This window comes from Trichoderma evansii (assembly GCF_050947405.1).
Source record: "Trichoderma evansii strain SZMC 28006 chromosome Unknown GGI43scaffold_7, whole genome shotgun sequence".
Lineage (NCBI taxonomy): Eukaryota > Fungi > Ascomycota > Sordariomycetes > Hypocreales > Hypocreaceae > Trichoderma > Trichoderma evansii.
This window is the reverse complement of record NW_028145199.1, coordinates 689,156-713,587: the sequence shown is the minus strand read 5'-3', so window position 1 is coordinate 713,587 and position 24,432 is coordinate 689,156. Positions and strand designations below refer to the sequence as shown.

The following is a 24,432-nucleotide window of genomic DNA, read 5'->3' as shown; positions in this document are numbered from 1 at the left end:
AAATTCACCCGGTGATTAAGCTGGATCAACAGGGACGTTCAGATCCAAAAATTGACTGGGGGCAAAAAGTACAGCATCTCTTTTTAACCTAGACATTCCTTCTACCTTGAGCCATTTTCATTTCTCTTCTCCAGAGACGCGGTGATTACAACTCGTCACCCGGCGCAATCCTCTCCGATAACCGCTTTTGCGACTTTTCTGCCGTTAACCTACGAGATATTCTTTTCTACCGAGCACATCAATCACTACCGGTCTTCCTGTCATCACCTTCATTGGAGTGGCCGTCTCCCTTACAACTGTAGTAGCATCAGCTGCTGCAGCGCTCCTGGCAGGCCAAAGCAAAACTGATTTCGCATCCAATCATGCCCTATGTTGGCGACGATGTCCATCGTGCGACGACAAAACGCAAATGGGATCACGACGGAAGTGAATCCCTCCGATTTTCGCATCCCGGCTCCAGCGCCGCGGTCTTTCACGTCTTGAACCAACAGGCAGGGCTGGACAGCACCGCGGATGGCATATCGGCGCGCAAGACGTTGCCCCCAACAAAACGATTCAGAACGATTCACGATGATGGCGAGACGCATTCACATCGGCGAACCACTTCTCGCGAACTACTAGTAACGACATCACAAAACGCCCATGATAGCAATGCCTACAAGGGCCCCATGAAGATTGGCGGTCTAGTTATCATGCCGTGCCACGTTTGCCACCGAAGGCCGACCAAGAAATCCGACCTCGACTCGTTCGCTCGATGCCAGTCGTGCCAAGAACAAACTTGTTTCGTCTGCATTCGTGAATGCCGGCGCCAGAAGAACCTACATGACGATAAAAACACGCCTCTTCCCAAAGAGAATGAAGGCATCGAGCGATCCTTTCACATGGACGAAGACGAATACGAGATGTCTGGAGCTACGAATATTCACGCGCCACAACATAATGATAATGAACGACAAGACACATCCAGCAGAGGTTCTGCCAACAGCAGCGTTCATCACGCTATGATATGCAGCCGTTGCTGTGTTGAAGAGGGCGCCGAGGGCGAAGTCGTCTGCCTGGGCTGTCTATCCAATATGGATACCGCATGAAAAAGAGCATATAACGCCACAACATCCACAATATCAAACCAACAACAATACGAGAACGGAAAACATTACCTCGTCATGATTTATAACGGCATTTATTACTACATAGCGCACTGAATTTGTTTTCTTTATTTTGCAATCATTGGGATCAGGATTTAGGATTTTGGAAGAATGGGTAACAACAATGGGCTAGGTAGATACCACTAGGTAGGAGAGCAGCATGGGCTTTCATTTTTTGCGGTTCACATTTCTTTTTTTCACCTTTAGCATTTTAATTTTATATATCAGCCATATTTAATGTCTGATTCTTCACTTACATGTCACGTATTTTACCTGCAGGGCTGGGGCGCGGCATAGTATACAAAATGTGCTTTGACAGCCACTTAATGGAATAGGAAGAGTTAGGCAAGGAGAACTGTTTGTATAACCTTTCTAGGCGTGTGGTTGGATTTGATTGTTATATATATAATTCACCAAAGCGAAATAGATACATGAAATTTGCTGGGCAATAAGTACGCGATAGCAGCTGTCATATGGGCGAAAGCTTCACCATGATATCCCCCCCAGCACCAAAACGTCCAAGGTCTACTATAAGCTAAATGGATAGGCAATGTGTAAATTAAATGGATTCATGTCAGTAAATGTCATCACATCATTCTTGATCTTTGCAGAACCAGCAGGTTATAACCGCTCGTAAACGCCAGTTTATATTCCCTTTATGGAGCAAGAAAGATTAAGGATGCATCACCACACCCCACCGCCCGAGGTTTGCCCATATTCATACATCAATAATATTAAAAGAAAGCCTATTTAGTTGTATTGCATGTACGTCGCTGTTGAGTTGAACTTGAGGTTGCCCTTGATAACCTTGTCTACCGCATCCAAGAAATCCTTCTCTGACGCCACCTTTCTTCGTGCTCGGATGGCGAACATACCGGCCTCGGTACATACACTCCTCAGTTCAGCACCAGTAGCGTTCGGGCAAAGACGAGAGATGAGCTCCCATCTGATGTCTCGCTCGACGGACATACTCTTGGCGTGGATTCGCAGAATGTTGGCACGGCCCTCAAGATCCGGAAGCGAAAACTCAATCTTGCGGTCAATTCGTCCAGGTCGCATCAAAGCAGGGTCTAGTGTTGAAGGTCTGTTGGTGGCGAACATGACCTTGATGTTTCCTCGGGCATTGAAGCCGTCCAGTTGGGTAATGAGCTCCAACATGGTTCGCTGAACCTCATTATCACCACCGGCACCATCATCGAATCGAGCACCACCGACAGCATCGATTTCGTCGAAGAAGATGATGCAGGCCTTCTTTGTCCGGGCCATCTCGAACAGTTCTCGAACCATTCTAGCGCCCTCACCAACGTACTTCTGAACAAGCTCACTACCAATAACTCGAATAAAGGTAGCATCTGTTCTGTTTGCAACGGCTCTGGCGCAGAGAGTCTTGCCAGTTCCGGGTGGGCCGTAGAGCAGGGCACCCTTGGGGGGGTCGATACCAAGGTTTGAGAATCTCTCCGGCGAGAGCAAGGGCATCTCGACGACTTCTCGTAGCTTCTCAACCTGCTCTTTGCAGCCACCAACATCGCCGTAGGTAACGTCTGGCTTCTCCTCAACGGTCATCATGGTGACGCTGGCATCGATTTTCGGAGGCAGCGGCAACATAATCTGGTACTTATTTCGGTCCACACCAACTCGCATACCCTCCTCGATATCCGTAGGACTGACGCGGTCGCCAAGCTGAACGACGAACTTTGCTATTTGTTTGACGTTAATAACGTACTTGCTCTTGGACTCGTCTCCCTTCTCGTCGGCGATAATCTTTGTGCATCGTGCCACCTGGAAAGGCTGCTCTTCTGACATTCGTTGCCGGTCGGCGGCGACGTCCCATAAGTGCGGTGGTGCGAGACCGGTGTCGGATTCCTATAGCAATGCATTAGACAAGTACAGATCCATCATAGCCGTTGCTTCTCATACTTTGATGCCAATCTTCTCGTCTACACTCTGTTGCTTCTCCTTGATCTGCTTCTCGAGCTTTGAGATGGACGACGCATATGGGGCAGCGCCGTATGTCTTGAGAACTTGGATATCCCTAGCTTTGGATTAGTCTCCTCCCAGCTCCAAGCAGCATGCTAACGGGAGACAAGCCGTACTCATCTGTGAGAGGGGTAATCTTCTTTTCTTCTACCTCATCGTCGGCGAATCTCTTCGAGTACTTCTCCCAATTTTGGCCGGTTGCAGAAGGCTTGGGCAGTTAGTAATGACCAGCATTGATTGAGCCTAGCTGGCTTGCTTACCATGGTGGGATCTGCAAACTGGACACAATGTCCGTAGAAAATATGAGTTCGGGGCTGACGGAAGAATGAATTTGACTTGGTACGAGCTAGACCAGAGCAATCGTGTGGTCAGTATGAGGTGGGGAGTGTTTCGCTGGTGGTGATGCGCGTTGGATATGATGGCTGATGAAGGTCATAGAAGCATTCCGTAATCTCAGTTGCCTTGAGCTCAGCGCATTGGAGCCTGTCGCTGGGACCCTGCTACGCTAGTCTGTTTTGGGCCAATAGCAGCTGCTGGGCAGGGGGGAGGTACCGCCGGAACATGGATTATCTCTGGCGCCGACTCCAAAATTTCCGTTACTGACATGGCGGAGTAGGGCAGACAAGGTGGGATGTCAACCAGGCTACCAGAACCGCGATCTTGCTTCCTTACAAAGCTCGCCGTGATCTAGGCTTTTCGGAGATTGTTTTTGCATTGAACAGGAAGTAAACCAGAATCTCCAAAATGTCTGCACCGGCTGTTTCAAGCGGCAACACCAACAATGCCGCCTTCAAGGTAAAAGCCCAAAGCTGCACGTCGAGCTCCTGAGCTGCCCCGCTAACCATGGAACAGGACAAGGAGAAGCCCATGGCGGTGCGGTCGTCCAACATTGTCGCTGCCAGAGGTTTGTCTATTCGATCGAATCATGATGGAGCGTTTTAATTTGCTAATACGAATTTAGCTGTCGCCGATGCGATCCGAACATCTCTCGGCCCTCGAGGCATGGACAAGATGATCCGAAGCGGAAAGGGGGAAACAATCATTACCAATGACGGAAACACAATGCTCAAGAGCATGTCGGTCATGCACCCGACAGCAAAGATGCTGGTTAACCTGTCAGGAGCCCAAGATGTCGAGGCTGGTGATGGAACAACTTCCGTCGTTGTCATCTGCGGCAGCCTTCTCGGTGCCGCTGACCGATTGCTGTCCAAGGGCATCCACCCCTCAGTCATTTCCGAGTCCTTCCAAAGAGCATCCGCCGCCGCCGTCGAAGTTCTACACGAGATGTCCCAGCCCATCTCACTATCCGACAACGCTTCCCTTCTCCAGGCTGCCAACACATCTCTGTCATCCAAGATTGTTTCTCAGTACTCGAACCTCCTCGGCCCCATGGCTGTCAACGCCATTACTAAGACGATCGATGTCAAGACTGCTGAGAATGTGGACCTTAACAACATTCGTATCATCAGAAGAGTAGGAGGAACGATTGAGGACAGTGAGCTGGTCGACGGTCTGGTCCTTACACAGCCAGTCCTGAAGAACGCTGGTGGTCCCTTCAGAATGGAGAAGGCTCGTATTGGTCTTATCCAGTTCCAGCTCAGCCCCCCTAAGCCTGATGTAAGTCTACACAGTTATCCTACTATCATACTATCGAGAATCTGTACTAAATGTTGCCGCAAAGATGGAAAACACGATCCAAGTCAACGATTACCGCCAGATGGACAAGATTGTCAAGGAGGAGCGACTGTACCTTTTGAACATGGCCAAGAAGATCAAGAAGGCCAAGTGCAACGTGCTCTTGATCCAGAAGTCTATCCTTCGAGACGCCGTCAACGACCTTTCCCTACACTTCCTGGCCAAGCTCGGCATCATGGCCATCAAGGACATCGAGCGAGACGAGGTCGAGTTTATCTGCAAGTCTACTGGCTGCAAGCCTATTGCGGATATCGACTCCTTCACTGAGGACAAGCTTGGATCTGCAGATCTCGTTGAGGAAGTTCAATCATCAGGATCACGTATGGTCAAGGTGACCGGGGCCAAGGCTACTGGCAAGACCGTGTCTGTAGTCGTGCGCGGTGCCAACTCACTTATTCTGGCGGAAGCAGAGCGAAGTCTTCACGACGCTCTTTGCGTGCTTCGATGTCTTGTCAAGAAGAAGGCTTTGATTGCTGGTGGTGGTGCTCCTGAGATTGAGATTGCGGCTCAGCTGTCTAAGCAGGCTCGCAGCCTGACAGGTACCGAAGCCATCTGCTGGAAGGCCTTTGCGGATGCCATGGAGGTCATTCCCACAACTCTGGCTGAGAACGCCGGTCTGAACAGTATCAAGGTCGTCACTGACCTGAGACATCGACACGAGATGGGAGAGAAGAACGCTGGTGTCAGCATCAAATCTGGAGGAGTCAACACCAACATCTCCAAGGAGAACGTATTGCAGCCACTCTTGGTCAGCACAAGCGCTATTGAGCTGGCGGCCGAGACAGTGAAGATGATTTTGAGAATAGACGATATTGCTTTGTCAAGGTAGATAAAAAGTCAGCTTTCTAGCAGGATGCTGTAAGATAATATTTGAATTTAAAGATGCAAATCTATGTCTTGCCATAACTCTGTATAATGGTTTCCTCTAAAAAATTTAATCAATTGAGTCGACTAATAGATGCATCAATAACTTGGTGCCTGGATCTGAACGTGCCCCTTCCTAAAGTGCGCAGTCTCGTAGCTCGTGCCTTCCTTCTAATCGATACTTGATTATCTACGATAGCTTTCTCGAAACGAATCACGTCCAGCCCAATTAATTTCTTCATATTCAATCCCTCACGATAACATTTAATCACATATTTTCTCTCTTTCCAAAAAGAAGTTTTCAATCGGTTCGCGCAATGCCAAGAAAGAATACTCGTGCTCGCTCCAGCGACTCTTCTGATCCAGGCGACGCTGCTTTGGAGGCGCAAACGCGAATTCTCAGAGTATGTCGATAGACACTCCCATCTCATTGCTAAATAAACGAGAGAAGGAAAAAAAAAACTGATATAAGGCAGCTTAAAAAAGATCGAGATGAGAATATCAAGGCAGTGACGACCGACTTTGATGCTGCCCTTGCGGAACTACGAGCAAAGGTCATTGCTTGGCAAGAAGACTTGCATCGCCAACGGTAAAGAAGCATGTATTCATCCTACGTCCCGAGCCAGGCTAACTCCTTGTGTGTAGCGAAGAGAGGCGGCAATACTGTTGTACAGAGATAGCCCGGTTAACAGATAGAAGGGAGAATATTGAAACTCAGATGGTGGCAATAGTAACCAATGCGCAGAGAATGGTGGGCGAATTAGAAGACATGATGCTGGCTGGGTATGAAGGGAGAGAAATAGATGCAGCAACAGCTTTAGAGAAGGTGATCACCCATCGGAATGGGTCATGAACAAGGCCCTGCATCCACCCAACAGCGGCAATCGTATCATAATCTCGGCACAGCCCATGCTTGCATCGCATTTGACGAAGTGATCGAATCGTTGAACAAGAGTGGAGAAGAATTGAGCGCCGTACTTTTGATAGTCTAGATGTTCATAATGTACATAGTCCTACACCAAGCTGAAACCTCCGAAATTATACGCTGAAACCGAAGCCCTGCATGCAGCTCTTGTATTGGTCGACGAGGGATAGGCAGTCGGCAGCAGGGTTTTTGGCCGTTGAGAAGAGCATGCACTCGTCACGCTTCGCCTTCTCCTCCTTGCATACGCAGCAAGGCTGCTCTAATATTAGTACTGGATGTTCTCCATGCCAAAAATAAAGCAAAACTGACCTTGGGCTTGGAAGCACTCTCGGACTTTGCGGGAGAGGCAACAGGCGCAGAGGCCAGGGCTTTTTTATATGACAATTAGCTTTGCGCAGATAAAAATTGGAAGCAAATTGACGTACAGAAAGTAGCAGGTTTGGCGTCCATGGTGCTCGTTGGTCGTAGCGCAATGGAATGTGTATGTGTTCTATAACAGCGAGGTCTGTTTCATCCTATTCTTTTTTATTTGCTCTCTCGAGGTATGGCGATGAATGTCGAAATGGGTCACGCCAGAATCGCATTTGCATTTCTAAGCAGTCAATTGGGCCAATCATAGCGCTAGAATCTCACGTGCAGTCGCGGAATGTTGGCGCACTTGAGCAAGTTTTCCGCTGACGTCATCTGCCTGTCTCTTTGTAGCTAGTATTTTTCATGACGGGTTTCTTCGTTTGTACCTAAGCTCCCCATTATAGCTCCCTGTTACTAATTTCTGTCTAATAATAAGGCTGGATGCTATTGAATACAGAATGCCTCACGAGCTGACAACTACAGTAACAGCGTGATATAGCCGTGCAGATTCCGGTCTCCACTCCCGGCGAACCCCTGTATTCTCAGCGCATCAGTTACCGTACACGGATCCCGATCTTAGCTCCGGGCAGTGACTTAACGGTTTTTTGTTGCAGATGGGTTCTGCTCACGCCAGGAGCTATTATCCCCGAAATTAGTAGCACCAGACGCATTATCTCGACGGCTAGTGCCTGGTTTGGAGCCCGGCTTGAGACATTTTCCCTCTAAATGTTTCCCGATCGGGAATACAAACTGCGAGATTGATTTTTATTGAACCCACGAATAGGAAATAGGTAGGAGCTGGTGAAATAGTAGATCATGGAGAAGGCATTCAAATAATTTTTTGTTCTTATAAGTAGACTCGTGTGTCTTGATTTATGGCTATTCTCAAATACGCTCGCAACAAATAAAAACACTTTACCAATTCACTTTTCTACAATAACAATTGTTTATTATATTCAGCCGAAATGCTTACCATTGAAGAGATTCGCGCCTTGAGCAAAGTAAATCCCGAGTTTGAGCCTGTAGGTCTTATTTTCTTCTTCCCTCTATGTTTTGAACACAAAAAATTTGGTTCACATATTATTCAAGAAAAAACTAATAGCTGATATGGCTGTATGAAGATTTTCAACTCGGGGTCGGCCCTTTTAACCCCTTGGGGCACAATCACCGATATTCCCCAAGTTCGTGCTATGCTGCAAGCCGCGAAGGACGCAGCTCCAAAAGTTGACCTGGCCACTCTCCTATACACCCAAGAGGACATTAGCATCCCTGTGAGAGACAATCGCAGCGTTGGTGGCCGCGTCTACAAGCCCAAGGGTGACTCCTCTGAGGGACGACCAGGACTTGTTGTGTTCCACGGAGGAGGCTTCACAGTTGGAGACTTGGACACAGAGACTTGGCTCTGTGCGCTGTTTGCAAAGCTTGGAGGAATTGTAGTGGATGTCGACTATCGACTTGCCCCTGAGCATGTGTTTCCGGCGGCAATTGACGATGCCTTTGACGCTCTCAAATGGGTGAGAAGAAATGCTGGACATTTAGGTTAAATAACGTTCACTCTGTGCTAACGATGATTGTACAATCTGTCAGACTGCCGAAAACGTAAAATCTCTGGGTATCGATCCGGAGAAGGGGTTTCTGGTAGGAGGTGAAAGCTCAGGAGGTGAGATGGCTATTATCGCAGCCCATCTATATGTGAACGACAAGCTATCCCCTCCTTTGACCGGAGTATATGCGGCGATGCCAGGAGGCGTGAATCATGAAACTGTTCCTGACAAGTACAAGGATCGATTCATCAGCCTTGAGCAGAATGCTGATGCACCAGTGTTATCTGCCTTATCGGTCGATTTTATCTGGAGTAAGTTGTTTAACCTCTTCCATCAGTACCAGAATACCCTACTAAATCTTCAATTTCCTTTCTTAAACAGAATCCTATCAATCTGATCCGCTGAGCCCAAAGGCATTCCCATTAGCGTTTCCCACTCACAAGGGCATTCCCAAGACGTATTTCCAAATTTGTGGATTCGACGCCGTCCGTGACAGCGGCTTGGTTATGGAGCAAGTTTTCCAGGATGACGGGGTGCCTACCAAGAGGGATATCTACCCTGGAATGCCGCATGCGTTTTGGGCGATGTTCCCAGATTTGAAGATTACCGAGAAGCACACTCAGGATTCGGAAGAGGGATTCAAGTGGCTGTTGAGTAAGTAAGGAGATGGGCATGTAGCGTGTAAATGGACATGGGCGCTGGCTGTGGGAGTGAAGATAGGGTGAACAATCTGTTTAACAGACCATCTCCATTCAATTGTTTCGTTGCATTCATTATCTTTCTTGTTATTTGTGTATTATATCAATTTGTATACAAGCATCAGCGTTGGCATATTCGCATACACGTTTGTGTACCTACCCTATGTAGAAGCAATTGATGACTGCGGATAACAAATTTACCGTCGCTTTTTTAAAGATTTTGTTATTAAGCTACGTCATATTTAAGATCGCCTCAAACCAGTATTTTTTTTTTTTTTTTTTTTTTCAATAAATATCAGGTCATGATCACGTTGTGTTGCAGACAAGCAATAGCATGCCCAATGAACAGCACGCCTATACTTATAAGACACACTTTGACAGTTGCAGAAATCACCAGACCAAATCAAGCCATCAAACATATACATTAAACCAACAAATTTCACATGCCAATTCACAACTCAAAATCCCCTAAAAAGAAAGATTAATCCCCCCCTTCAGGCACCCACCCAGCCGCACGTCCACAACGGCGCCACCGCTCACCGACCGTCCGACTCGGGCACGCCTCGGGCCCGGAACCAACTCCCGTAGTGCGTGTTTCCCTCCACAAGCTTTCAGTTTTAGTGCTAAGCTGTAGCTTTCTGGGGCATTTGCCACGCAGCTTCTCACTGGGTGACGCGTGTCTTCGTCACACCATCTTCTTGTATCATTTCTTACAGACTTGTCAAGTAAACTGCTGAGTTACTAGGTAGGTAGTTTTAGTTGGGCTAAAGGCTTCCATACTGTACGCGCACTTGCTTAATTTGCCGCTCTCCTGTTTCTCTCCGCTTCGTTGGGTATCGACGACGGCGTACGTGGTTCGCTGAGCTGGCTGAATGACTGCCTAAAACAGTCATTGATGGGTTACGCGGCTTTAGTCTTGCGTTTTAGTCTGTTGCCATTGTGTATCCTAGATTGATATATAAAGTTGGATGATAACCGCGAGATAATTCTGACGTGCTTAACTTTACCTTATACACTCAACAGTATAATATACCTAGGTATACACATCTTCCCTACATTGTTTCTTTTACAACTTGCTTCAAACAACACAACTCCATCATCATGGCACCCCATTATGACAACCCCTGGGATATTTTCCATTCCTTCTACGGCGCTCTCAACCCCAATGGCCCTCCTCGCCAGCCAGGCGCCGGTGTAGATCACACCAACACAGCGCCGCCGCCTTTCCCATTCGGCGGTCCACACCCGCCTCCTCCTCCTCACGGAGCCTTTCCTTTCGGCCCAAACGACTTTCCTGATGAGGCCGATTGGGCTGGACGTGGTGGACGCGGCAGACGCAACCGTTCGCCTCATTACCATGACTATCCGCAGGCTTACAGCGACAATGTGAATACGGGAAATGCGCAGGCGAATCCCGCTGCCAGAGAGGCTGAGAATGAGAAGGGCAATCACGATGCCTCTCCAGATACCGTACAGGAGGGAGAGGAATTCCCCGATCCAGCTGAAGTTACTCCCTCGGAAAGTGACGGCGAGGACCATGGCCACGAAGGTGTCCCCCCTCCCTTCTATTCCTCTGAAGACCCTTCTGGCCGCCGAGGCAGACGTGGTGGCCCTCATGGCCGCGGCGGTTGGGGTCATGGTCATGCTCACTCTCACAGCCACGGTGGTCGAGGCCGCTGTGGAGGCCGTCGCGGCGGATGGCGCCGAGGCTTTGGGGGCCCCTTCGGAGGTGGTCCCGGTGCTCACGGCCCCGGCGCTCACGGTCCCGGAGGCCCTCCCCCTCCCCCAGGCCCTCCATTTGACTTCCCCGGCATGATGCGTGGCTTTATGGACCACCCTTTCTTCCAGAACTTGCGCGACCAAGCTGGGCGGTACTACCGTCCTGGTGACAGGAGCGCCCCCCAGCAGCAATCTGACGAGGCCAACGACAACGATACTTTTACACCACCCATTGACATCTTCAACGCTCCCACCGCTTTTATCCTCCACACCGCCCTCCCAGGCGCCAAGAAGGAGGATATTGGTGTAACTTGGAACCCACAGTCCCGCACCCTCCGCATCGCCGGCGTCGTCCACCGCCCCGGTGACGAAGCTTTCCTGCAGACACTTACAACAGTCCGGGAGCGCAGAGTCGGCGTCTTCGAGAAGGAGGTCAAGCTGCCTCCCGCGGGAGTAGCAGAGGAGGATCAGGACGTGGAGGTGGATGGATCTGGCATCACGGCCAAGATGGAGGAGGGAGTCTTGATTGTGACGGTGCCCAAGGTGGAGAAGGAGTGGATGGAGGTGCGAAAGGTGGATATTGAGTAAACTATGGATGATATCTTTTGGTTCTTTAATTTTGAAGATAACTCGGACCTTGTTTTCTTTTCTGTTTTAATTAGGTAGTGTAGTATTTAGGGCGTTCTTTGGGTTTGGAGGATAATATTAGCAAAACAAATATACCAAAAAATTGGCTTCGCCTTCGTCTACATTAAATGGTCTTATAAAGTAAATCACACATGTAGCAAAGTAATATCACCGTGAATAACCAATTTTATTCATTCTCTGTCTACCATTCTGTCCACCTCACCGTTATCGAAAAATATCCTTCTCTGCGCCTGCGCCTGCGCTCACGCCACGGGGGTATTTATATGTTGACATATAGCATTGAGGCCAGGCTTGTCGCGCTATTCAGTTCCTCCCTTCCATCCATCCATCCATATATATATTTGTACAGCATTCTGTTGATGTTTGTATTTTTTGTTTTAATTTTTTCCTTCCTTTCGACCCAATCGACAAAATAAAAATGGTGTATGATATAGTAAGAATACATAAAGAAGAGAAAAGAAAATCTGTTGGGCCAGGTAAGAAGGGTTAAAAAGAAGTTGTAAGAAAAATGAAGAAACCTCGCCAGCGATGCAAAGTCGACAGGCTGAAAGAAGTATGAAGAAGATATAAAGAAATTAGAGATCGAAATTTAAGAGAGAGAGGGAACGGGTAAAAAAAAAAAGCATGTCTTTGTAGTAGTAATATAGCGTCAATCTTTGTCTCAGTGAGAGAAAACCGGTCCCTCTGTCTCGATGTATCTGTATGTATATGTCCTGAAAGAATCAATAGTAATCCAAAAAGAAAAGGCAAGGAAAAAAAAGTTGTAGGCCAAGATAGCGAAAGGCCATATGTTCCAGCAGAAAAAAAGTATTAAAAAAGAAGTCTCCAGTCAAATGTCTGTTTATCGAAACGTGAATTCGTCAAGGAGCGAAAAGGCTTTTTTTCTGCTGTATTAATAACAAGTGTATGAGCAGATGCACGTATTAAAACGGTTATTAAAACAAAGTAATTCAAAAAAAAAAAAAAAAAAAAAAGAGGAAGGTGCAAAAAGCAAGTACAAGGGTCTTAGACCAACTCGTTTATGATTTCTTCCCTCACATGCGCACACCACTTCAGGATGGCAGCTTCAAAATCTAACCAGACTTGGGGGCCATTGTTGTACACAATGCCCAGGGCGTCGATGGAGATGTTGCATTCGAAGCGCAGCTCGGCAGCCTTGGCCCAGTATCGGAGGTTGTCGGCGCTCCGGTATGGCTTCTGCGTGTCGACGTGGAAGGTTGGGATCGCTCCGAATCGCCTCCTGGATTTCTTGACTGCGGCGTTGTGCAGCCTCACGAGTCTAAGTCCGTTTTGCATGGCCTCTAGAAACGGCGTCGGTTGTTCAGCGGCGCTGGAAGCCGGCGTCCACTCGGGCAGCGGTTCATCGTCGGGGTCCATGGAAATAAGGAATTGTCGTTCACGCTCCAGCTCTTTGCCTTTCCAATCACCCGTCATCCACGACCAGCCCTGTCGCTCGGCCTGTTCCGTTGCTTCGATAGCGGCCTCCTTCTTGAGGATGTCAAAAACACTCTCGATCCAAGCAATTATGGTGTCAACCTCTTCGTTCTTCATGCCGTCCTGGAAGTTTCTGGTGGCCATCTGCTTCAGCACCTCCATTACGCCCAAAAGATCTGCCCGGATCCGTTTTTCCGACTTGATGGAGTCCAGCCGGTCAGGCAGTTCGTGGGCTGTGTAGTAATTCTTGGCGGCGCGGATGGCCAAGGTCACGAAGTCGAGGACATTCATACCCTGTAGCTCGTACCAGGTCTGAGTATTTTCTTCGGGCATGTTGGAATACTGAGGCGCATTGCTGGGTACATGATATGATCCTGCTCTCCGGTCCTTTACTTCCTTTAGGACCTTGAGAGCATCTTGCAACGAGGTCTCTAGCTCTGCCTTTAGCTCTGCTACCGTTGGGGGTTTGGGAAGGACCTTTTGCCGGTGGTTGTATGTGCTGACTGTGGGCGGGAGAACGTCAGGGTCCTCCTCGAAGTCGTCGGAAAAGTCGTCCATCTCGCCCAGTCCCGTGGGAGATTCCATGACATTGTCGGTGATGAACCCTTGTCCAGAGATATCTGGGCTGCTGCCCATGGACATGAAAGAGGGGTCTACGTCGAATCCCGCAGTCGTGGGTGTAGATGCCATCATGGGCGCTGTGCCCTCCAAGACTGCCAGATCCAGTGTCGCTCGTGGCTGCTTCTTACGAGCTAGTTGTCCGCCTTTGCCATCAAGCAGCCCAGTTCGGGCAAAGTAATACTGCAGGTGTGCAATACTGCCCAAGTTCATCACGCTCTCGCGGGACATGGCGCTTTTCGCAAAGTCAGTGCCCAGAGGGCGCATGAAGCCCCGGCGCCGGGTCCTGGAAGACGACCTCCCGGAGATGGACTGCATCGACATTGTGGACATGCGAGAGGAGTTGGACATGCGAGAGGACAGCTCACTGCCTAGCGAGTCTCGAGAGTTGGCATCGGTGCTGGAGCCTTGGGATGCGGTGGAAGCCGCCGAGAGAGCGCGGGCGGGCTCAGGCTTTGCGCCAATAGCTTGCGATGGTGCCGCATCGGGAGAGTACGGGCGATTCTCGGTTTCGGCAGACATGGTGGAGGAAGCAGAAGCAAAGACAGAATACAAGCAGTAGTAGTAGCAAGAGAGAAGCAGAGATTTGCGGAGTTCAAGTTGGAGAAGTCCTGCGTGTGTCTCTCTGGAGCCGGTGCTGGTGCTTGCTTCTAGGAGAGGGGAAGCGGATCCTTGTTCTTTGTCTCCTTTGCGGCTCCAAGAAAGAGCAGAGTGGTTGTCGAAGGAGAAGCGAGAACTGCCGGGCGAAGAGAATACAGAATTGAAGACGGTTCACTTAAGCCGGCGGGCCTGCTGCAGCTTGGACAAGTCGCGTGCACCACGGACTGGGGGAGGATATAACAGTTTGAAGTAACGGCAAAATGGCTACTAGGTAGCTGCCATTTACAAAGCAGTCAGGTCAGCAATAGCGTGGTGGATACTAGGCACAAGCGGCAGTGGACGAAAGAGACTGAGCAAAAAGAGTGACAGAGAGCAAAACGGTAGGGCTGCTTGGTCTGGTGCTGAAGATCCGAGGCAGCGGACTCAGGGGCTGTGGCTTTGGCCGCCAAACATAGTTGGTGGGAGGAGACGTGGAGATGGGAAATTGCGTTGCGTGTTTTGGTGTTGTCCGGGGGGCAACGACTTGAAACAGCCTTTTTTTGGTGTGTGGTTTTTGGCGTGCGCCGGTTCACGCAGCCCGTCGAGCTATGATCGATGCTTACATTAATTAGTGCATTGGAAGGTGGTATTAGGTACTCCGTCCATCTCCGCCCAGCGTGCTTGGGACGCAAATTGGCCGCCTCGCCAAGTCCGAGAGCGCACACGTTGAAGTTTGCCGCTATCGTGGCGTTGCGCTTGAATAATGTCACAGCACCCACAGCGCCGGCAGCGCCTCCAGCGCCTCAACCGCCTGGTCTACTGGACACGGGCACAGCACAATCTCGGCGCTTCATGTTTGGAACCGGTAGCGAGTGCGCAGATACAGGTTTGGTTGGTTGGTTGGTAATTGATGATATCACCGGATGCTTCGTACTCGCAGCTGTCGCCGATTTGATCATGGCCCATGGCTGGGAAAACTCATTGCCAGGACCCCAGGCCTGCGAGGTAGTTCCCACTGGCTTACTTGCACTACTCGTACTGCCAACAACCAGGTAAAGCCCATGTGCGCCCCAGGCAAAAGTGACGGATCACTTCTCTCGCTGTCATCGCGATTCCCACGGGTCCTTGCCGCTGGTATCATATCCCAGGACAACGTGCTTTGCATAATTTTATCTCCACAGAGTCGGCCAGAACTGAACAGAAGAGACGGCTGTGTCCGAGTCGGGTAAGAAAAGATCTCAAAGCACGAAGCTGGATGGAGCACCAATGGAGTATAAGCCAGCTGTGGTTGTAGTTGTAGTAGATAGATTATACAGAGGAGCTCTGACTTGTGCCGTCAAGGTTTCAGAGCGCAAGCCTCTTTTAGGTACGTACTGCGAGTGCCGTACAACGACCTCGACCCAACTCCCGGTTTGGCTGCCTGTCACTTTTCATTAGCTGCCTGTCGATGCCCAAAGGCTGATGATACCACCCTGTATGCCCGTACTTATTGCGAAGTACATTTCTTTCGTATTGCTATTGCATCATAAGCCAGCGCGTAGACGCCAAGAATAGCTGCTTTCATGGATGCTGGAAAGCGAGCTGCTTCCACTGTTCCCGGTACCTTAGGTCGTAGGTCTAGTAGCCACCGACGAATAGCGCGGGCCGTCGCGTCGCATCATGTACGAGCAGAGAGATTGGCCATCCAATTATATGGACCAAGGTAATTTGCCTCGGGGCTAGCTACCAACCAGATACCGGGCTACTACCTACCACCATGAGCTCGGCAAAGTAAAATGACAGCCAACGGCCATATTTAGTAGCTGCTCCGTCTAGTAGTACTAAGTATCTTCATTGTTTCACCCGCGCTTTCTGCCATCCGAGAGCCCTCGTGACCCCAGCATGGAATTAAGAAATCATCGCAAGTGTCTGGGTATATCGGACGGCGAGCTAATGTTGCCAGGTTGATAATGCAGAAAATGGCTGCAGGACGCCCTGGTGGAGGCGGGCCGGACAGCATGGAGCCGTGGAGATTTCACAGCGTTTCAAGTGGTTTGAAGCTGCCAGAAGCGGGATGCCTGTGGAAGTGCTGTGGAAGCTCCCGTGTCAGCGGTGGGGATGCGCTAATTAGTCCGACATGGCTCTAATGCTAGCGCACATTCAGTGCAACGGAGCGCCGAAGCTGCACGCTGCAGTGCAGTGCTGTAGGGAGCTGTGCTGTGGAGGACGGCAGTGGCAGCATTAGCGCGTGCCGCTGCTGGAACTGGTCCCCAACAAAGCAATTTGCAGCACGCCAGTTATTGCCTAGCCGGCAACCTAGCCCAAATCCGTCCCATCACCATTCCGTCACCTCTCGCCCTTGCTTCATCCCATGCTTTGTCTCAGCCAGTGCTATTCATTAGGCGCGCTGAAAGGTGGCATCTTCTACCACCAATGCATTAGGCCGCATCGCTCTCACACGTGTCAAACGTGTCACATCTGGCCGTTTATCTATCCATCTGCGGGCTCTCAACCGGCGCAAATACCACCCACCAACGGAGTATAAGTCCCTTCGATAGGCAGCTGCCATAATACAGATACCATTTCCAGTAATACGCTCCATACCTCAGGTATAGGCTAGTACTAGCAAGGTACCTCGGCCTTCACAGCAAGGTACATATCCAGGGCTGTCCACTTGTAAGGCACACAGAGAGCATCTTCGCCAGGATCTCATTTGTCGAGCCCACGGACTTTTAAAAATATCTTTCTTATTTGATTGTCCCGTTAGTTATACGGGACCCCATGCCGCATCCATTCATCTGGCTACCAATAAATGTGCAGGTTCGTTTGGTGCATCAAGATTGGAGAGAGGCCAAAGGCCCCAAAGTACCAAGTACCCCCAGAGGGAGATGAGGGTACCTTTTGTAGTACAGTAGATCGTTCTCTCCCTCTTAGCTCAGGAACGAGCAGCTCCCGTTAATTAACTTGAGCTGCGATCCCACGCTTCTTTCTCTTGCACCCCTCCTGACCAGAGTTTCCCTCTCCTTCAGCCCCCTTTTTTTGATTCACCATAACACATCACTCAAGGAATCTGGGCTTGGGCTATTCATCCAGTCTCCCATTTTGGCTTTCGTGGTCGCCGCCTCCGCTCTCTCTTCTTCTGCCGACTTCTTGCTGTACTCGACTATTTTCACCTGACCCAGACTCCGGCCAGCCTGGGAGTCGAACAACCCCGGCACGCGGGCCTTACTTGATTCAGCCAGCTCATGGCCAAGGCCCATCGCGAGCCTTCTTCCAGGAGATCACCGCCAGAACCCAGGTTAATCCCTATCGACGACTACAAACACCAAGCTTTGCGACTGCGCGCTCGTCAGTTCGACGAGCCGGCGGCCGCATAATCCGTCGACGACCGAGCCTCATCTACGCTTTACTTGTACTACCGTCATCACCGCTGATAGCTGTCTCCTGCGAGCTGCCGTCTCTTTGCAGCGCTCTCCACCAGCACCGCATCGTCTGCGGGTAGAATCCGCTCTTTCGCCCAGTCTCCTGGTCAGCGCAGCGAAAAGTTGGGTCTCCAGCAACGCGGCCTGCGCAGGCATCCAACGAACCCTACTGTGCATCTGCACACACCAGCCCACTCGTGCAGTCTTCACTTGGGCTGGCAGCAACGGCGGCACCGTCGGGATTTTTCAGCAGAGTGCGCGTCTTGATTGGGTCGTCGCGAGACAGGAAAAAAATTCATTCCAAACGAGCACCGCGATAGGACAGCAACAACGGGCTTATCAGCAACACTGGACGCCTCACGGGTGGCGGCTTCGGTAACCAATCTCGAGCCGACCCCTACGTACGTGCAGTCAACACTTATCCGTCAATACTTGCCCCTCACACCCACTGCGCCGCTGCACAGCCAGCAGGCGCCGTTCAGGGCCGCCGTCCACTGAAAGGCACCTGGACCCTCCACTAGTGCGCCGCTTGTTACGCCGCAGCAACATTGAGTTCCCTACGATCCTGTGGGCGGGCGGGTTCAACTGAACCCCCCCAGCGATCACCTGTGGCCCATGACCACCAGCCATTCTGCTGCCGTGGTCGCCAGTGGCAGCCCAGACCGCGATTCGAATCCAGCCAACGAGAGCTCAACAGACGCTGACGTGGGTCTGAGTCCGAACCGCGACCTTGAGCAGCAGCCAAGCGACCATGATGCAGGCGAGCGGGACATAAACTTGGAAAAATTCACTGATCAAACCGACCAAACCGCTCAGTCGCCCGCCACCCCTTACGCTGCTCCAGCTTCAGAATCAGCTCCAGCTCCAGCTTCGGCTTCAGCTGCAGCTACCACCACGCTTCTCGCTACGGTCGCATCCACCCCCTCACATAACAGAGGGACTGCAGATCTGTCAACACCGAGGACGAACGGCAGCGCAAGTATCGATAACAGCAACACTAACAGCAATAACAAGTCTGAAAGCATCAACCAGGGGAATAACGGCAACAGTAGCATCTGCTACGACGCGATTCCAGTCGATGCTGCTGACCTTACTTTGAGCCCTACCACTAGCACCACTTCCAGCAGATACCGCAGCCGAAGCAACACTCTTCTGGAAGCCGAGCCGTCGCATGAAGTCCTGGTTGCCGCATTTCGAAAGACATCGCCTGGTCTTGCTGCTCGCCTAAAGGCTCTGGGCCTTGAAGCAGCAGCCAAGCGAGCAGCCATCGAAAAGCAGCACATCGATTCCATCGGTCGACTTGACGAAGAACAGCTGCGCCAGCTCGACGAGAAACACCAAGCGGGATCCGTCACCGCTGTCATCTCTCGCCGCGGCCGTCCCTGGAAAGGCACTGGCCCCCCTCCTCCGCATAGTAGATCAATGAGCCAGTCGGACGTATCCATGTCTCCTATCGCTGATTCCTATCAGCTACCTGACCTGCCTGATATCCAAGAACCGGAATCCCTCGAGGAAGCCCTCGCCAAATCCCTCGCCATGGACACGCAAAAGTATCGGTTGCCCGATCACTTAAACGGTAATGGAACCAAGGTCACTCTGGATACTCGACGCGAACACCTTGAAAGAATTACGCGTCCGCCTTCTCCCAAAGAATATCCGCCTTTGCCTTCCTCGCCTCCTGCCGCTTCTCCTTCACACTCGCCTTCAAATTCTCTTTCTTATTCCCCCGCATATTCCCCATCCCCTCCAACTCCACCGCCCAAGGAATCGCCACTTGTAGAAACAGCGCCTCCCGAAATAATCAACTTCAATGATGATTTCACGCCAGACATGAACTCATACTTTACGCCGAGCCACAACCGACCTGGGTCAATATACACTCTCTCACGAGTGTCGTTTGCTAATCAGCTAGCTCAGTTAACCATGCTCGGTATTCCTGATGCCGATGCACTCTCTAGCAAGGTTTCAGCAATCCCAACGGCACCAGTGGCCTCCAAAGCTCTTATCAATGCTGCCGAACAGATTCGCAGCTGGATTTCCAAGGCTTTGGAAGTCGTTGCCGGACTGGATAGTGAAGATGACGTAGAGTGGGCTGCTGCTGGTGGCCGTGAGGGCTTGGAAGAAGTTGAGAACGCCATTAGTCGTTTCGAGCATCTCATCAACGCCTATGTCAACGCCATCGATGAGCTGCAAAACCGGCCTGATATTGCTGACGCGTCAACCGACGATCTCAGACGAGCTGTCACTCAGATGGAGGCGATTGCAGATGAATGGGCTCGGATAAAGCGAACTCTACAGAGTGTGCGAAACCAAGTGGAAATTGCCATGGAATGGGAAGAACTATGGAATAGCGTACTGGGTGATATACAGACTGAGATGGATGAACTTTCGCGGCTCGTCTTTGAGATGGAAGAGCGTCGGCACAAGAGCCTTGCCGTTGCCGCAAATGGCGACAATGTCGACATTGGGGATTTGGAGACTATTGTTGAAGACAACCCCCTCTCCGCCGCGCGGCTGCAGCCGCCGCGCCTCAGTCTTGCGTTGCCGCTTACTCCCAACACACCAGGAAATACAGCCATGTCTCAAGATGATTCTAGCCTGCTCGCCCTTTTTGCTAGGATGCAGCCTTTGAGAGCATCCCTGGACTTTCTGCCCATGCGATTGTCAGTCTTCGAACAAAGAGCGAAGCATGCATTTCCTACCGCATGTGAAGAGTTGGATATGCGACACGACGGCCTAGATGCGAGCTACAAGAAGCTTGAGAAGGATGCGGAGTCTCTTCGTAAAGAGCTTGGGGAGGATAGATGGGTCATTGTCTTCCGCGGTGCAGGACGACAGGCCCAGAAGATGCACGAATCTGTGGAGCGGTCTTTGATGAAGCTAAGGGAAGCTATCGAATCTGGCATGCATTTGACAAACCAGCCTTCCATCGCCAAAAAGATTGAGAGCTACGAGGCCAAGAAGACGCATTATGGTCCCGCCATTGGCCGAGTTTTGTCTATTATTGACAAAGGTGTCAAAGATCGTTTGACTGTCAATGGCGAAATCTTGCGTCTCCATGCAGAAATGCAAACGCGATGGGAGTCGCTGAAGCTTGATATGGGAGACATGGATGCCATTCTCGAGGATATCTACGCAGAGAGAAAGAGCCAGCAACTACGAGATTCCATCTCCAGCATGCTCTCTAACGACAGGTCCACCAATGGCAGCGGCATAGAAACTCCAGGGAGCTCACCCCCTTCGTCTGTGGTCATGCCAGGCTATGGCCGTGACCCACGCACGCCTGCACGGAAACAGGGCGTAAATCAACTTCGATCCCCCAATGCAAGCTCTTCTAGCATCATGTCCTCCTCCTCTAGCCGGAGGGACTCGTCATTGCCTGCCCCTGTCTCGAGACTTGGCAAGAAGACTCCATCTAGACTCTCCTACTATCCCCCTTCAGCATCCGCCTCGACTCTACGACCTGCCTCCACCATGGGGCACAGAACGCCTGCGCCCATTAGATCGACGTCGGCTCTTACGCCGCTATCTACCTCCAAGCTGCCCACCCCCCGAGGCTCTCTCACACGAGCCGGCTCAGAGTCCCCTATGTCAGAGTCATTTCCCAGATCTTGGTCTAGGACAGGCAATTCCCGACTTTCATTCCGTGACCGTCTCACCTCTCCCGGACCTTATTCGCAATCTTCTCTGGCCAAACAAACACCATCTCGTCGTTCCAACGCACAGCCCACTGTTTCAACCTTGAACTTGGATACCCAAAACCTCCGCCCCAACAGCTCGTTGTCTACGTCTCGTCGGGCCAGCCTACTGCCAATGCCAAGAAGGCCAGATTCAACCCGTGGATCAAGCCCCCTTCCCATATTCAGCCGATTTACTTCTCGCAAGTATAGCGACAACCCTCCCGAGCCGAAAGATCTTAAGCCCAGGTGGCGATTTTGAATCAACAATATTTGATGGCATATTCATAAGATTGTGGTATCAAACTTTTAAAAAGGAATTGGAATCGGATTGTCCGTTATTTTGCGTGTTTATTTGCTTCTTCTGTAACATTGCGTGTCGAATGCTTATTTATATGAAGCCACTCAATTTCAAAAAACAAAAAAACCTCTTTGCTTCACCTCGGCTCACATATATAGCACGCCACTCGTGTTTCTTTTCATTTTCTCAAGTAATTTCTATTATTTGTCTTTTTCCATAGCGTGGCGTAAAGGATTCAAAGAGGAGCGAAGCGAAGCGAGCTGAGCTGGCGGTGTGTGGGGGAGTTGACGTGGAAAAAAAGGACGCGACACAAAAAGGTGGTTCTTGGTTGGCATGTGTCGGCATCTTTTTTTCTCTTTCTCTCTCTGTCTTCCTATTTTTCACAATATTGCTTTAACTAATTCAATCCTTTTTTCCCATTCCCACTGATCGGTCTCATTGCGCGTGCCTTATCCTCTTCTTGTCATTTAATTTTTGTTTTCCTGTTAGAATAGCTGAGATTCCCGGAGCTAGTCTGTTATATGCTACGGCTAGCTCTACAATTTTTTCTTCTTTAATTTAACTAGAGGCAATCCGAACACTTTATTCCTGATATTTGAATGGAGCTAGACTTGGAATGGGCTATTCATGTGTTTATCTCTTTATCCATGCAGTGACTGGCGAGTTTACTATATTTATATGAGCTATAACTACTGATCGGCCTTATTGTGACTGGCTGTCCTCTTCTCTCATGCCCTCAAACGTTTAGCTTTGCCAACCTCAGACGACCAATTAAGGCACTTGCCGACCCTTTTGGAAGGCTGGTCGCTGGGAAAGAGTCTTTAACCACTTGTTGATATGCGGGAGCTCATCCAGAGAGATTCCAGTGTAGTCTGAATAGCTTACTTATTTGTTGAGGGTTGAAAAGAAAGAAGAAAGGCGGAAAAATATTAACAAATCGCCATGCTCAAAGGGGAAAAAGGACAACCCAAATATGATGAGGGAGAGAGAGAAAGGAATATCTTACCGCGATCCATAATCCACCTAACGAGGGCGCAATCAGCGATGGTAACGCGGTCGCCGACAAGGAAGCCCGATGTGGACTTTGCGAGTTGTGAGTCCATAACAGAGTAAAGACGGTGAGTCTCGTTGACGTAGCGGTCGATGCTGTATTGGATCTTCTCCGGCGCAGCGTCTATTATACAAGTTATACATACATACACTCTTCTTTGAGTTTAGAGTATAGATACAAGTAAACTCACTGATAAAATGTTTCGCCTGTCCTTGCATAGGGCCTACGCCGCCTATCTGCCAGTGAAGCTAAATATGGAGTTAGTTAGTCACTTAATTAATTCTTCATTGACACATATGATAATTATAGCTTACCCAGCTATTCACCTCCCATATCTCCTTGGAGTCCCTGGGATACGAAGCCTTATTATCTTTATCATAGCGATCCACGAGATACTGTAAGATGGCGCCACTCTCAAAGACATTAATGTCAGATCTGTCAATCCACTTATCCGTAATCGCGGGAAGTCAGCCGTTGGGGTCAATCTTGAGGAACCAAGGCTCCTTCTGTTCGTTGATGCTTACACCGATAACTCGGACCTAGCTATAAAAGGAAATGGGGAAAAAATTGTTAGTTAATTGATAATTAAAAGAGTGTTTAGATACTCACATTATACTTTAACCCCAGCTCCTCCAGCAGGATAGAAATCTTGATGCCATTGGGTGTGGCCGCCGTATAAAGCGTGATATCAGTCGGAATACCCATGTTTTGAATTGTATCTAACGTCTGTTGTAAATTGTAAATAACATACAATGTCAACTAACTTGAAATCCTATTGCATACATTGTATCTATATATATTCGCATGTCGCTTAGAAATCCTATTATTAATACGTGCTCCTAATTGGTCTGCAGAAAATTCCTATTTGGAGAATAGAAAATTCCAATTTAGACAATAGATCACCGGATGCAAACTTAATTTAAAGCTTAAACAGTTATATACTTCAAAATATAAATTAAAAAGGCAACTATAATAAATTATAAGTAAATACATCAATTTATATTTTCTCCACCCTCTATTCAAATCACCTATCTTTGTGCTTCATGAGCCATAGCACATGCATCACATCACCCTCTCTCACCCTCAACGTAACCCTTCTAGACGGCTTGAGCATCTCATACTTTTTGCCCACTAGCAGCTTATACGTGAATCCAGCTTCGTCTTCAATCCTGCATCCGTCAAAGCCCGCAATTGGGATCCATATGCCTGGTGTTCTGGTGGGAAGGCTTGGCAGCCGGGTTCTGCATATGACGTAGTCAAAGCCGGGATACTTTATTTAATGGGTCAGTCAAATAAAGAAATGTATATGGAGTACAAATACCAGAGCCCACTAATCTTTTTGAATAACAACATCTTGAGAAAGAAAAAAAAAACAAGCCTACCTTGGATTCTAGCGGCCATGCCATGTATTCCACGCCGCCACCTATACACTGCTCGACATGGGGTGAAAACATGGTGGCGTGCCAATCGGCGTTTGGATTTCCAATGAGCCAGGTGATTAGATTCTGTAGGACCCTCTGCTCAACAGGGTCGAGATCTTCCACTACGATCTGCTCCCCGCCCTCTCTCTCTAGCGTCGCCATGAGGGTCTCAACTTGTAAAGATGAAGATGCTTGTTCCTCTTTATTATGCTTCTCGGACTTTCTATGCGGGGTTTATTTCTGAAATCCTGCTTATTTCTTATTGGAAAAGCCGTGTTGCTATCATGTGACGGGATGCTCCCTCCGAATTCAGCTTACTGTAGCGATTACTGTTCTGACGTTTCTTGGTTCTATCACTGAGTAAGGCCGCTACAAACCGCGTAT

The 24,432-nt window shown here is 49.6% G+C and overlaps 11 protein-coding genes across 11 annotated transcripts; 6 read left to right on the top strand and 5 right to left on the bottom strand.

Annotated features, from left to right (window-relative positions):
• Window positions 1-8: 8 nt before the first annotated feature.
• GGI43DRAFT_402383 (uncharacterized protein) lies at window positions 9-1,547 on the top strand. Its single transcript, XM_083205683.1, has one exon. It carries the CDS (start codon window positions 363-365, stop codon window positions 1,086-1,088), a length of 726 nt encoding a protein of 241 aa, XP_083061692.1. The 5' UTR covers window positions 9-362; the 3' UTR covers window positions 1,089-1,547.
• On the bottom strand, window positions 1,492-3,555 carry GGI43DRAFT_346842 (proteasome regulatory particle base subunit RPT1). Its single transcript, XM_083202213.1, has 4 exons — window positions 3,383-3,555; window positions 3,239-3,330; window positions 3,063-3,177; window positions 1,492-3,008 (listed from the first exon to the last, which is right to left on the bottom strand). The coding sequence occupies exons 1-4, from the start codon at window positions 3,383-3,385 to the stop codon at window positions 1,896-1,898; spliced, it is 1,323 nt and encodes a 440-aa protein (XP_083061691.1). The 5' UTR covers window positions 3,386-3,555; the 3' UTR covers window positions 1,492-1,895.
• Window positions 3,556-3,729: 174 nt separating this feature from the next.
• GGI43DRAFT_346799 (chaperonin-containing T-complex subunit CCT4) lies at window positions 3,730-5,701 on the top strand. The gene is made up of 4 exons (XM_083202211.1): window positions 3,730-3,917; window positions 3,975-4,026; window positions 4,084-4,739; window positions 4,804-5,701. Exons 1-4 carry the CDS (start codon window positions 3,867-3,869, stop codon window positions 5,644-5,646), a joined length of 1,602 nt encoding a protein of 533 aa, XP_083061690.1. The 5' UTR covers window positions 3,730-3,866; the 3' UTR covers window positions 5,647-5,701.
• Window positions 5,702-5,998: 297 nt separating this feature from the next.
• Window positions 5,999-6,274, top strand: GGI43DRAFT_382819 (uncharacterized protein; the record flags this gene model as incomplete). The annotated part of the gene is made up of 2 exons (XM_083203287.1): window positions 5,999-6,085; window positions 6,158-6,274. The coding sequence occupies 2 exons, from the start codon at window positions 5,999-6,001 to the stop codon at window positions 6,272-6,274; spliced, it is 204 nt and encodes a 67-aa protein (XP_083061689.1).
• Window positions 6,275-6,428: 154 nt separating this feature from the next.
• On the bottom strand, window positions 6,429-7,160 carry GGI43DRAFT_346804 (copper metallochaperone COX17). The gene is made up of 3 exons (XM_083202212.1): window positions 7,032-7,160; window positions 6,916-6,974; window positions 6,429-6,860 (listed from the first exon to the last, which is right to left on the bottom strand). Exons 1-3 carry the CDS (start codon window positions 7,054-7,056, stop codon window positions 6,720-6,722), a joined length of 225 nt encoding a protein of 74 aa, XP_083061688.1. The 5' UTR covers window positions 7,057-7,160; the 3' UTR covers window positions 6,429-6,719.
• A 527-nt stretch (window positions 7,161-7,687) lies between these two features.
• Window positions 7,688-9,417, top strand: GGI43DRAFT_346786 (Alpha/Beta hydrolase protein). Its single transcript, XM_083202210.1, has 4 exons — window positions 7,688-7,979; window positions 8,079-8,471; window positions 8,545-8,812; window positions 8,883-9,417. The coding sequence occupies exons 1-4, from the start codon at window positions 7,923-7,925 to the stop codon at window positions 9,161-9,163; spliced, it is 999 nt and encodes a 332-aa protein (XP_083061687.1). The 5' UTR covers window positions 7,688-7,922; the 3' UTR covers window positions 9,164-9,417.
• A 569-nt stretch (window positions 9,418-9,986) lies between these two features.
• Window positions 9,987-11,674, top strand: GGI43DRAFT_346779 (HSP20-like chaperone). The gene has a single exon (XM_083202209.1). The coding sequence runs from the start codon at window positions 10,301-10,303 to the stop codon at window positions 11,504-11,506; it is 1,206 nt and encodes a 401-aa protein (XP_083061686.1). The 5' UTR covers window positions 9,987-10,300; the 3' UTR covers window positions 11,507-11,674.
• A 520-nt stretch (window positions 11,675-12,194) lies between these two features.
• On the bottom strand, window positions 12,195-14,476 carry GGI43DRAFT_346757 (uncharacterized protein). The gene is made up of 2 exons (XM_083202208.1): window positions 12,582-14,476; window positions 12,195-12,450 (listed from the first exon to the last, which is right to left on the bottom strand). Exons 1-2 carry the CDS (start codon window positions 14,138-14,140, stop codon window positions 12,408-12,410), a joined length of 1,602 nt encoding a protein of 533 aa, XP_083061685.1. The 5' UTR covers window positions 14,141-14,476; the 3' UTR covers window positions 12,195-12,407.
• Window positions 14,477-17,421: 2,945 nt separating this feature from the next.
• On the top strand, window positions 17,422-21,537 carry GGI43DRAFT_422246 (uncharacterized protein; the record flags this gene model as incomplete). Its single annotated transcript, XM_083208074.1, has 4 exons — window positions 17,422-17,528; window positions 17,614-17,852; window positions 17,989-18,118; window positions 18,198-21,537. 4 exons carry the CDS (start codon window positions 17,422-17,424, stop codon window positions 21,535-21,537), a joined length of 3,816 nt encoding a protein of 1,271 aa, XP_083061684.1.
• An 810-nt stretch (window positions 21,538-22,347) lies between these two features.
• Window positions 22,348-23,332, bottom strand: GGI43DRAFT_422245 (glutathione S-transferase; the record flags this gene model as incomplete). Its single annotated transcript, XM_083208073.1, has 6 exons — window positions 22,348-22,448; window positions 22,583-22,750; window positions 22,818-22,875; window positions 22,942-23,073; window positions 23,152-23,166; window positions 23,237-23,332. 6 exons carry the CDS (start codon window positions 23,330-23,332, stop codon window positions 22,348-22,350), a joined length of 570 nt encoding a protein of 189 aa, XP_083061683.1.
• A 213-nt stretch (window positions 23,333-23,545) lies between these two features.
• GGI43DRAFT_402373 (uncharacterized protein) lies at window positions 23,546-24,418 on the bottom strand. Its single transcript, XM_083205682.1, has 2 exons — window positions 24,010-24,418; window positions 23,546-23,897 (listed from the first exon to the last, which is right to left on the bottom strand). Exons 1-2 carry the CDS (start codon window positions 24,208-24,210, stop codon window positions 23,652-23,654), a joined length of 447 nt encoding a protein of 148 aa, XP_083061682.1. The 5' UTR covers window positions 24,211-24,418; the 3' UTR covers window positions 23,546-23,651.
• Between the last annotated feature and the right edge of the window lie 14 nt (window positions 24,419-24,432).

Excerpts from the sequence above, each read along its gene's own strand:
- GGI43DRAFT_402383 (XM_083205683.1), top strand. The coding sequence starts at position 363 with ATGCCCTATGTTGGCGACGATGTCCATCGTGCGACGACAAAACGCAAA.
- GGI43DRAFT_346842 (XM_083202213.1), bottom strand. Across the intron at positions 3,178-3,238 it reads ATTACCCCTCTCACAGATGA|GGATATCCAAGTTCTCAAGA; the intron begins GTACGGCTTGTC and ends ATCCAAAGCTAG. Across the intron at positions 3,009-3,062 it reads ACGAGAAGATTGGCATCAAA|GAATCCGACACCGGTCTCGC; the intron begins GTATGAGAAGCA and ends GCATTGCTATAG.
- GGI43DRAFT_346799 (XM_083202211.1), top strand. The coding sequence starts at position 3,867 with ATGTCTGCACCGGCTGTTTCAAGCGGCAACACCAACAATGCCGCCTTC. Across the intron at positions 4,027-4,083 it reads CAACATTGTCGCTGCCAGAG|CTGTCGCCGATGCGATCCGA; the intron begins GTTTGTCTATTC and ends ATACGAATTTAG. Across the intron at positions 4,740-4,803 it reads TCAGCCCCCCTAAGCCTGAT|ATGGAAAACACGATCCAAGT; the intron begins GTAAGTCTACAC and ends GTTGCCGCAAAG.
- GGI43DRAFT_346804 (XM_083202212.1), bottom strand. The coding sequence starts at position 7,056 with ATGGACGCCAAACCTGCTACTTTCT. Across the intron at positions 6,975-7,031 it reads CGCCAAACCTGCTACTTTCT|CCCTGGCCTCTGCGCCTGTT; the intron begins GTACGTCAATTT and ends CATATAAAAAAG. Across the intron at positions 6,861-6,915 it reads AGAGTGCTTCCAAGCCCAAG|CCTTGCTGCGTATGCAAGGA; the intron begins GTCAGTTTTGCT and ends ATATTAGAGCAG.
- GGI43DRAFT_346786 (XM_083202210.1), top strand. The coding sequence starts at position 7,923 with ATGCTTACCATTGAAGAGATTCGCGCCTTGAGCAAAGTAAATCCCGAG. Across the intron at positions 7,980-8,078 it reads TAAATCCCGAGTTTGAGCCT|ATTTTCAACTCGGGGTCGGC; the intron begins GTAGGTCTTATT and ends GGCTGTATGAAG. Across the intron at positions 8,813-8,882 it reads ATCGGTCGATTTTATCTGGA|AATCCTATCAATCTGATCCG; the intron begins GTAAGTTGTTTA and ends TTTCTTAAACAG.
- GGI43DRAFT_346779 (XM_083202209.1), top strand. The coding sequence starts at position 10,301 with ATGGCACCCCATTATGACAACCCCTGGGATATTTTCCATTCCTTCTAC.
- GGI43DRAFT_346757 (XM_083202208.1), bottom strand. The coding sequence starts at position 14,140 with ATGTCTGCCGAAACCGAGAATCGCCCGTACTCTCCCGATGCGGCACCA. Across the intron at positions 12,451-12,581 it reads AGGGAAGAAATCATAAACGA|AAAAAAAGCCTTTTCGCTCC; the intron begins GTTGGTCTAAGA and ends TTAATACAGCAG.
- GGI43DRAFT_402373 (XM_083205682.1), bottom strand. The coding sequence starts at position 24,210 with ATGGCGACGCTAGAGAGAGAGGGCGGGGAGCAGATCGTAGTGGAAGAT. Across the intron at positions 23,898-24,009 it reads CATGGCCGCTAGAATCCAAG|TATCCCGGCTTTGACTACGT; the intron begins GTAGGCTTGTTT and ends CATTAAATAAAG.